The sequence below is a fragment of the Beta vulgaris genome, chromosome 9 (genome assembly GCF_026745355.1).
Source record: "Beta vulgaris subsp. vulgaris cultivar EL10 chromosome 9, EL10.2, whole genome shotgun sequence".
Taxonomy (NCBI): domain Eukaryota; kingdom Viridiplantae; phylum Streptophyta; class Magnoliopsida; order Caryophyllales; family Amaranthaceae; genus Beta; species Beta vulgaris.
The window spans coordinates 47727505-47739045 of NC_079210.1; the positions used below are offsets into that span (position 1 = coordinate 47727505).

The 11541-nt window shown below is 37.8% G+C and overlaps 1 protein-coding gene across 1 annotated transcript; it reads right to left on the reverse strand.

Annotated features, from left to right (window-relative positions):
• Positions 1–3009: 3009 nt before the first annotated feature.
• LOC104904292 (CRM-domain containing factor CFM9, mitochondrial) lies at positions 3010–11309 on the reverse strand. The gene is made up of 3 exons (XM_010692506.4): positions 10776–11309; positions 5259–5660; positions 3010–4745 (listed from the first exon to the last, which is right to left on the reverse strand). The coding sequence occupies exons 1-3, from the start codon at positions 11130–11132 to the stop codon at positions 3561–3563; spliced, it is 1944 nt and encodes a 647-aa protein (XP_010690808.1). The 5' UTR covers positions 11133–11309; the 3' UTR covers positions 3010–3560.
• Positions 11310–11541: the final 232 nt, after the last annotated feature.

An 11541-nucleotide genomic window follows, 5' to 3' on the forward strand; every position in this document is an offset into this window, starting at 1 on the left:
GGGCCACGGGAAAGTCTAAAAGAATGTATTATAACCTCCAATTTTGGTTGTTTTTGGGACATTTCTGGATATTTTTCGGGCCTGATAATTTCCCTCCCGAAAAATCCTATGAATGCCGACGTGACTTGTAACCTTGGGCGGGTGCTTGGCGCCATTTGTGTTGCCTCGAAAAGTTTCTTAACACCCCATTTATTCATTTCTCGTGAAACCCAAAATTGTCTCGAAATGAACATAAAGGCATCCACATATTCGTTCCAAGCCACATGACTCCTTTCCAATGACCTCCCATGGCCCTATGAGGCATCCCGTGATGTTCAGAGCTTGGGTTCCGGGAAAGTCCAAAAGCGTGTATTATAACCTTCAATTTTAGCTGTTTTTGGGAAAATTTTGGATTTTTCAGGGCCTCCTCATATTTTCTCCCGAAACGTTATTATGAAGGCCGGCGTGAGTTGTAACGTTGGGCAGGTGCTTGGCAGCATTTGTATTGCCTCGAAAAACCTCTAAACACTCCATTTGTTCATTTCTCATGAAACCCAAAATTGTCTCGAAATGAACGTAAAGACATCCACATATTCGTTCTAAGCCACATGACTACTTTCCAATGACGTACCATGTCCCTCGGAGGAATCCCGTGGCATTTGGATATCGGTCTCTGGGAAAGTCCGAAAGCGTGTATTACAAACTTCAATTTTGGTTGTTTTTGGGACATTTTTTAATTTTTTCGGGCTGCTCATATTTTCTCCTGAAACGTTCTTATGAAGGCGGATGTGACTTGTAACCTTGCGCGGGTGATTGACATCATTTGTATTGCCTCGAAAAGCCTCTGAACACCCCATTTGTTCATTTCTTGTGAAACCCAAAATTGCCTCGAAATGAACGTAAAGGCATCCACATATTCGTTCCAAGCCACATGACTCCTTTCCAATGATCTCCCATGTCTCTAGGTGGAATCCCACGGCGGCGTTTGGAGCTCGGACCTCGGGAAAGTCCGAAAGTGTGTATTTGGGACCTTCAATTTTGCTTGTTTTTGGGACATTTTTGGATTTTTCCAGGCCTCGTCATATTTTCTCCCGAAATGTTATTATGAGGGCCGGCGTGACTTTTAACGTTGGGTGGGTGCTTGGCACCATTTGTGTTGCCTCGAAAAGCCTATGAATAACTCATTTGTTCATTTTTCGTGAAACACAAAATTGTCTTAAAATGGTCATAGGCATCCACATATTAGTTCCAAGCCACATCACTCCTTTTCAATGACCTCTCAGGTCTCTAAGAGGCATCCCATGACATTCGGTGCTCTGGCCCCGAGATAGTTTGGAAGCGTGTACTATAATCTTCGATATTGGCTGTTTTTGGAACACTTTTGGATTTCTCTGGGCATTGTCATATTTCTTGAAATGTTACTAGGAAAGTCGACGTGACTTGTAACGTTGCGCGGATATTTCGCACCATTTGCATTGCCTTAAAAATCCTTGAACACCGTGACATTTCTAGTGAAACTTAAAATTGTCTCAAAATGAACGTAAATGCTTCCATATATTTATTCCAAACCACTTGACTCCTTTCCAATGACATCTCATGTCCCTAGAAGGCACCGCGGGCCGTCTGGATCTCGGGCCACGGGAAAGTACGAAAGTGTGTATTATAACATTCAAGTTTTGGATGTTTCGGGACATTTTTGGACTTTTTCAGGTCTGGTCATATTTTCTCCCGAAACATTCCTAGGAAAGCCGATGTAACTTGTAGCATTGCGCAGATGCTTGGCACATTTGTGTTGCCTCGAAAAGGCCTCTAACACCCATTTGTTCATTTTTCGTGAATTCCAAAATTTAGGATTAAATAACTATTGTTGCATAGAATCTTTTGTAGTTTTGTTTATTACCGACAAAAGACGTATATAATAGGGCGTATACTATAGATTTTGCTAAGAGATTTTTAGCTGGCAAAATATCATTTTATGACTGAAGATCATTAAGGCGGGAAACTCGTTGGTCTCTCAAAAAAAAAATTGTCCTCTCGAGTTCCGAAAATGGGAAACATTGATCTTCATGAGAGTTTCAATGCTAAATAGATTCTTAGATTATTTTTTTTATTGTTTATTAATTTACACATCCTGACTTCCACTCATGTAGTTTTGTAAGTGAAGTTTTTTTTTTCATAATGCAAAGCAATGGCCTCTGGGTATATTTTTACCAAGAGGGTTGATTCTCTGGTGGCTTCTTAAGGCCCGTTTGGTTCAATACCCAAGAAGGAAACGGAATGGAAACAAAATTAATGGAGGAAAGGAATCAGATTTGATCCATTCCATTAACTTGACAAACTTGTTTGGTTAGTGATTTGTATTCTGTATCCAACAAATCACCCCTTCCTCAGTAACCAAGAAAAAAAGATAAAAAAAAACATTGAAAACCAAAAACCAGATTCTAGATCTATGAACATGATGACCTCATCTTTCCTCGTCATTATTTCTATCACAATTTGTGTCTAGTGTTAATGAATGGGACACATTTCTCTGTTCTCTCTCTTCTCTTCACTATCTCTGTAACCTTTTTTCTATCATTGGCGGTGGTAATCTAATGGTTCAACGTTCTTGTGATGTGAGTGAGGTAGTGAAGCTGCTGCCAAGTTCATAACAGTGAGGCAGAGACCTTGGCTTCTCAAGCCTCAATTATTTGATTCCCTTCTGAATCGGTTTTGTTACCGCTGGTGGAGGTAGGGTTTTATATGGGAGGATTCATATAATGCCAGGTAACAGATTGAAAAGAAAATATTATGAAACAAACACCCAGAAACGTCATTTGGCTTTTCATTCCGTTTCTGCTAGTACCAAAAGCTTCAACCAAACAGGGCCTTATTGTATTATGTCTTTTCCTAGATAGTAATTTAAATTTTATTATGGATACATAAAGCATGATTAAAAGTTGGTTGAAATGATAATTGTGACATGTTATTATACCAAGAAGTCTAGGTTTAAATCTTATTGCAAGCTAATTTGAAAATTAGGATAAAATATTGGGGATGCAAAAAAAATTATATAGATTGGTACAGAGGAAAATACAAACTGATTCAAAGATGTTTCTGATAGGTATTACCTTAAAAGACGAACTAATTTTTTTGGCAAATGCAACATGTTATTACCTGAATAACAGGCTTCATAAAGAATCTCTCCTATGAAACATGGACCAAGACCAATAAATTTTGAAAAAAATAAGGCAAGCGTATTATGTGAATTTCCTCCCACATTCAGTCATGATACACATACATTTGATCCATATATGAAGATTCCCTTCGAAAGTTTTCCTGATCCATAGTTTACTTCAACCTGTTGAACAACGCTGTTGATACCAAAGTATAGTACCCATCTCATTGATACGGTTTCGGCTGAAAATGTCATAATGCCAGAGCCTAGAAGGCAATGTATATGTTTTACCTTCGATACTTCCATCTTTAATGCATGAGTATGAGACAGTCAAGTCATCATAAAATTTCATCCTTTCTCGAAGCATTCTGCTATTTTTCTTCTTTCACTGATGCTATCACCCATAGATTCACCTTTACTAGGATCAATCACTATCCCAGAGTTCATCGTCCTTGTGTTTTCGAGACACTTGATTTCCCCTAGGAACTTCTTTACCCTCCGCCTTCGCATGATGATGTGGCGGCCCACCAAAGCCGCTATAGTCCTCGTCAGCTGCTCTTAAGGCAGTGGATTCAAGGGCATCATCATCTGACTCATAGATGGGTATTTCTGAATCGCTAAAATGTTCAATATCGGAACCATCACTCCCCCATTTTATGCCCATATTATCAGCCCTGCCTCTTTTATCCTGGTTTTTGGTTCTACTTCTAAATCTGGGATACCCATCACCTTCATCAGAATCATCACTATTCATTTCAGGAGAACCTGCATCATCTACCCTATTGTTCTTCTTCTCTCTACCTGAGCCGTAGCCACCACGATCTTCATTTGTGGAAGTCTTTGGTGGTCTTGGTGTATGTCCTTCATCATCAGATTCCCACATTATGTCATTGAGTTCCTCAAACATATTTCCTGACCCTGATTCTTCTTCGATTATCTTTCCTTTAAAACTAGTATCAGTTTGCTTAAACCTTTGGTTCTCACGTGGTCCTCTTGGTCTTTCTGGCTTCCGTGTTTCAACTCTGGATGGTGGATGTTTAAATTTATCATCATCAGAATCAGAAGTGTGCCTTTCTTCTTCACTCACGCCATCCTCGTCAATAAAATCTTCATCTTCACTGTCTTCCATTCTTTGCCTTGGATGTCTGTCCGTCGAACCTCTACCTCGACCTCTATCCCCGTTTGAAGAGTAATTGTCTACGAAGCGTTCAGGTTTGGATCTTCCACCAAAATCTTCCTTATCCCGGTACCTAATTCTTCCATACTCTTCATTTTCTGCAGCCTCCTCCTCGGCCCATTCCTTATCAACGGCATCTTCTATCTCTGCTATAAATTTGTCAAGTTCTTCTTGATCACTATCCTCACCAGGTTCAGGCTGTTCTGAGTTTTTCTGAGGCTCATTCAGAGATTCTCCAGCCTCACGGAAGACATATGGGCTCCCTTCCTTCTTGTCAATTGCATTAAAGAATGTTGATGCTACCCTCTGGATGCTTGCCATGGCAACAGGATCATCTGGACTTATTCCCTTCTTGCGAAGTTGCTGCTCGGTTTTCTTTATATTGAGTTTCTGAGATTCAAGTGCTTGCTCAAATCTTGCCTTAAAAAGAGCCTGCATTTTCAAACCAAATCACATTGTATCAGTGTGAAATTCCTGTACATGGCATCTCCAGAAACAAGCAACTATAAAACAATGGAAAGAATCTCATTGCACTCAAGTACACATAAGAAACTTCAATAGTGGAATTGCACCTAAGCCCCAACTGACCAGACTGCCCTCTTAAGAAATATGGACCACATGAATAGAGATGTTGAATTGAAGTCCACAATAGTGTAGTCTGATACAGCTATTTTGAAACTCATTCAACGTATTCCAAACCAATGAACAAAAGAGTTAGTGAATCAGGGCACTTCAACTTTCAAGGCCCCTTTCTTGGAGATTGTCCTGCTTGAGGCTTTAATCACCAACTTGGATATTTGGGGAAAGAATGAAGCGAAAGAGGTAGGCACCTTTAGCTTGCGTATCAATTCAGACAGAAAGCAAAATTATATAATGACCTACCATAGCCGATAGACAACTAACCATGCAGACTTTTTGGAAAATGACAAGATTAGATCCACATACCTTCCTCTTCGTAAGGGTGTTCATAGGTATCAGGTTTTTCGGTTGCCTGTAGTTTCTACCACGAAACATGATGATTGTTTTCACATTATGTAAATTAACCACAATACCACCACTGAGCCTTGCAAGCATTGTTGCCATCTCCTTGATCTTCTCCTTGGGGAAGTTATCGCAACAAACTTGCACAGTCTCATGGAACTTCCAATGAAGATGCATATTCTGGACAACTCCTCCGAAGACTCCACGAACACCAACCTCACAATAGTTTTTGTTTCTATAACCAATCTTCTTATAAGCCTGAAGCTGCTCAGATGTCAGCAGCTCTGGGTCATGTCTAGGTGGAGGTAACTCAGGTAGTTCGTATTTCTTCAGCTTTTGCAGAAGCAACGCAACTTTCTTTTTGGCCTGCAAAAATTAATAAAGGATCAAATGCTGAAAATAAAAATTTTGAACTGCACCAAGTTAATATAATTATGTCCAGACAACTTGTGCTGAGGCTTGTTACAGAGCCACCCGATACCGAAAGATATTTTTCTTGCATAGAGCTCATAAATTAACACAACTATTAGACTGTGAAAGAGTCCCTCTGCTATCATGAACCACACAGTTTGAGTGTCCCATTGCTGAGAAACCATTTAGTGGGGTTCTGAACAAAGGAGGAAAGTAGCTTTTACAGCCACTTCTTGATGGGACATTAAAACTATGGATAACTTTTGAAGTAAATTGATAAAACACCAACGATTCTGTGTTTAATAACTACTAATAGTTAAATATGTAATTCACATGTTGATAATGATAAGAATTGTCGATTGTTATTGAACCATAAGTGTTAGCCACAGGACAAGAGCTACACCATAAACATGATCCAGGGGATTCAACAGATGATCAAAAGTCAAACCAGAGATTGTCAGTAGCCACTAGTTTCAAGTGAGAATACCAACAGCTACTTCAGGCGACAATCTAGTAGCAATGTAGCATAGAAAACATTACAGTCTACAGCCCTGTGTCACACATTCAATGAGACACCAGGCATGCTTAAAAGAGAAGTAAAGATTCATAGCACAAACTACTCCCTCCGTTTCTTTTTAATCTACACTCTTTTTTAGTCCGTTTCTTTTTTATCTACACACTGTTGCTTTTTCTATTTTTGTTAACATATCCAATCTACTTTCTCCTCTTTTTACACCCATGTCATCACTTTTTTATATTTTAACCCACTCTTTTGTTTCTTTCTCACTTTTCAGTTTCTCTCTCATTTGCACTTCCTCCTTGGTTCTCCCCCAAAGTGAAGTGAGTAAATTAAAAAGAAACGGAGGGAGTATCATTTTGGGTGGACTACAGGCACAAGACCAGTGGTGAATCCAGGAATTGAACAACGTGGATTCGTACTTGTTTAAACATAGAACAAAAATTAGTCTTATACGCACATGAAGCGTGCGGCAAATTTTTACTGTTAATACTTATATTTAAAGGTGTTGAAAACACTTATACATGTTGACTAATAAAATATTTGTGAAGAAGGAAAGCTAGAAAGTGGAGGATCAAAAGAAAAATAAAAACATAAGTTGTATTAATAAAAAACAAAACGAGGGAGGAAAAAAAAAACATTGTCTTTGCTGGGATTCAATCCCGCGACCTTGCATGCCAAGGCATTAAAGCCTCACGAGGACTACACCGCTGAGCCAACTTCACAACCTTTTTATCACTTTGGCACTTTTCCCTTATAACTGAGTTTTCTTTGTCCTGTAAATGCCAGTTTCTTTCGCGGATCCGTGTGGGTTCAGTTGAACCCACTGAACCCACATTGGATCCGCCACTGCACAGGACAATGCGACTCCAAACAAGGATAAACCAGGCCATGTTAATGACCAACTGCTCAGGGTACTTTTTGAGTGAGTAGTGGTACGTAAATTGGCATCACGGTCAGTAAATTTTGAATAACATCCCAAAACCTGGCAATCCTTTCAGCAACTTTTACTAGGTAAAAAGCTCAGGGCTCAATATTAAAATTGTAATCTGCAATGTATATGATTGGCTATCCAATAGTCACATTCCACAGGAAGAAAGTGAAAATGTGAAACTATCTGATTGCTCTAAAGACTGCATGATTCTTTTGTTCACATGAATAGTGGATCTAGCTTAGAAGCTTACATGAAGTCAGCACTGTGAGAAATGAAAACCAACAAAGTATTAGTGTTTAAACCACTAATAAAATCATTCATACAGCCTCCAGTAAAGCAACAATATTTTCCAGCTGCTACAGTAACCTTAAGTAGTTCATATGGATTTAGACATAAAAGGTTGGTATCTCAATTGAGGTTCGGAGATTCCTAGAAAAGGTTGATGGATTGGTTTAAAGTATTATTAACACAATATCAAGGACAATTGGAGAAAAAAAAGTACCAATTATAAGAGCAAAAAAAATGCTCAGGACTACTCAGATTAGTGAGGAACAAGGCATAGGAGTCCTACCACGAATTTGAGAAAAATAGTGATACAACACAAATTAAAGAAATGTACAAGCAGCTTGGAGAAGCAATTCGTGTTTATGCCGGTAAGATATATTATAACAACACAAGAAAAAAGGATAGACACATAATTTTCATTGACCTAGAGAATACTTATGATAAGGTACCAAGTGGTAGGCAAAATCGATGAAGGTGATATCACGTACATTAATTGACTAAAATGATATGCATTGAAATGCGAAAACACATGTCAGGAGCAGCGGAGGATAATATCCCGAGTGTTGTTTGAGATTGTACTTGTGGCCGAGACTAGAGATGTGTATAATGTTAGATTCGACCGATGGAGATGGAAGTTATAATGACAAGGGTTTAGGCTAAGCTGAGCATAACTGAGTACATGAAGTGCAAATGTCGTAATGAGGAGTCAATGATGTAGTAACATAAGAAGGTATGGAGTTTCCCATAGATAAGTAATTTAAAGTAAACTCCTATTGTAGAAATATACAGATATTGGCCAAGATACAGCTCAAAGGATATGGTGGGGGTAAATTCAATGGTGGAGAGAAAAGGATCTAGTGCGATCGTAGAGTATCTCTAGGATTATAAGGAAAATTCTGTTGAACACTTAAAAATGATTGTATCAGTAAGATGGGCATGTCAGATGTATATATTGAAATGAATTTAAGGGAACACCTAAGAAGATAACTCGGAATGAAAATTTCTGGTTGAAGGTCTGAGTTGCGGATATCAAGGATAGGATAAAAGAGAACCGATTACGTTGGTTTGAGCATGTAAGACCGCGACCAGATGATGCACTGATAAGTGTGAAGATGTGGAATAATGAAATTTTGTGGACGTCAAGGGAGGCCAAAGATGAACTGGATGGGAGGTATTAAGAATAATATAAAGAAATTAGGTTTGCAGGGGATAACACTACACATAAGGCAATGGAGGCTCGGGATCTACGTGGACAACCATTGAAGATAAAATTTGGGCTCATGGAGCCCACCCCATTCTGTTAATGTCCTTTGGCATTGCTTTTGTACAAGTAATTAGTAACCTCAAGTCACAACTGACGTGCAAGAACAAATTGCATTCTTGAAAGTTGATGATCATCAAGAGCTGACATGCAAGATGGTCAAATTGTTTTGTTCACAACAAGGGTTGGCATGCAAATCAAACTTCAGAAACCTTTAAACCAAATATTGATATCATTTAATATCCTCTACCCTTCAACACACAATACAGGCCCTCCACTATTTCCTAAGGTTACTAGTCATTCATACATATCTATGAGGTCTAATTCAGATGCCTGCCTATAGCTCTTCTTTTCTTTCTGCACTATGAATACGAGGTCTATATTTGAGACAAAAGTATAGAACACACGGAATAATATCACATTTACCAGTACAACGCACACAAAACAGAGCCTCTTAACAGCACATCTAGATTCTTAACAAGCAACAGAAATAAGTGTTGCGAAGGTAAACTTTTCTAACTGTCCACCCCCTTAAGAAAAATTAAAGGTCTGCATGAGAGACAAAAGCACACATCTCACAAACTCTTCAAGAATACCACAGCATGGTCTAAAGATTATAAAATAGGCAGAAGGCTAACATTCAGCTAGAATGCATAGAAAACTAGGATACACATGTTACTTTGAAGTCAACAACAATGTTTTGTTTAAATTCTATATTCAGAGAGCAATGAGAGAAATCTTGAATGCAATCTCAAAGCCGTCAATTTCTTAGAAGGAAGAATCAAATAGGAACTGTCAATTGTTTATAATCTAGAAATTGTACCTAAAAAACTTCCCATCCCTACTCAAATCTTCATACACATCTCATCCGTTCTTTTTCTTCCCCTCTATGGTAGCCATACAATTAGATGATCAACTGGTCTCCAAGAGAATATGGTTACATCCTCAAAAAAGCAGCACAAAGTCCAGACTTTCCATGACATTCAATACTTAAACTCAAACAAATAGCTGGCTAAATCAATTAATTTCCATTAGTTAAACAGGTGAAATCAGCTGAAAGATTTCCATATGTTTCTTAGAAGAAAATAACTCAGCAAAGCTCTCTGAGGAAGAAACTAGCTATCCACGTATTTCCATTATTACAGTCTCCCAATTACCAATATCTCCACCATTGTTACAATTTACAGTTATACTCACATGATCACAGACACATAAATTCAGTCAAAGTAACCAGACCACCTCATGACCGCCTGCAACAATCCTAATATCAACTAACTTACATACACCAAATCTTATGTGAAACCCTCCCCACAGCTCTAAACATCCCCATCATCCCAAATCTATACAATATACTACCAAAATTATATCCCTTCAACAAGGAAAAATCAATCAATACAACCACAACAAGTACCCACCGATAAATCACAGAATAAATAATCTCAACAATATAAAATGTCAACAGAAATTGCTACAAATAATGGTATACCGTATATATCAAAGCTACCACAAACAATAGTATATGTGACAGAATGTAATGAAGGCAAATGATCTACGTCAACAACCATCGAAAACAAAATCTTAACTCATACAACCAACCTATGTAGCATGGGTACTTCTTCGAGGTCACTACTTGTACCTGTACCCGTGCCCGATACGATACATATCATATAAGGGTACGCGTGCCCTTTATAAAATTTAAAAATCTTGTCGTTCTTGGTCCTCTTATCCAAACCCGTACCCATATCCGTCTCTATGCAACCCAGCAACCAACCCTATCCTATTGGGATTAGGACTTCATGCTTTGCCATTGTTGCTGTAGTGTTCCCACAATTATTCAACTCCTAATAAAGTTCTATAGCAAAATTATGTCATTTCCTTATTTTTAATAATTTCATTCACTTTTCATACACTCGGGTGTACCATATACCTATAGTTTGTTTCGTGGAACGAAACAAGAATGATCATATAAATAGCTTCTCACAAACTCAAAAGGATTAACTATGATGTTAATATGTTATATAGAGTATATACCAAAAATGCAGCAATATCAAAATGACGAAGTTAAAAATTTACCCTTCGAAGATTGTAAATTAGGCGTTCTTCTTCAGTCATAAGCTTAAGTTTAATCTTCTTAGCTTGACGAATTTGTCTTTGAGTTTTCCCAGATTCTCTTTGCATTCTTCTCTCTACTTTACTCCTCATACTTCGCCCCTTTGACGTCGACATCAACCGACGAAAAACATTGAATCCCAAATCAAAATTGCAAGAAGAAATTGAAGAATTAGGTGAAGAACTCTTCGAATTTGAAGATTCTTGTTGAATTTGAACATTTAATGGAGGAATTGAGTTTCTTAGAAGATAGTGGTTATGGTAGAGAAGAGAAGTTAGGGTTTTGAGGGAGTTCTTATGGAGATTTCTAGTGGCAAACATTTTGATTAAACCCTATTTTTGTTTCTATTAGTTCAGTAGTTTACTACCTCCATTGAAGAGGATTTTGGGGTTTGCAAGGGTTTTAGTTTGACGTACTATTACACGAAATTTTGGATTCCCGTTTTCCCCTGTTTTTCAAAGGTTTGGAGTTGAGATAAGTTTCAATCAAACTAGTTGTTGATGTTGCCAAAAAAAAAAATAGTTGTTGATTCAGACGATATTTCGAGTTTAATTTATATTTTGTATTACATTTTAATTATGGAAAATGATATACATAGATCTTAGAAATAAAAATTTGAATCAAACATTTATTACCTCGAATTATGTGAAATTTTGTTATCAATTTATAAACTATTTTCATTTTAAGACATGTATTTAATGTTTATATGTAGCCCTTAGGGCTACAAAT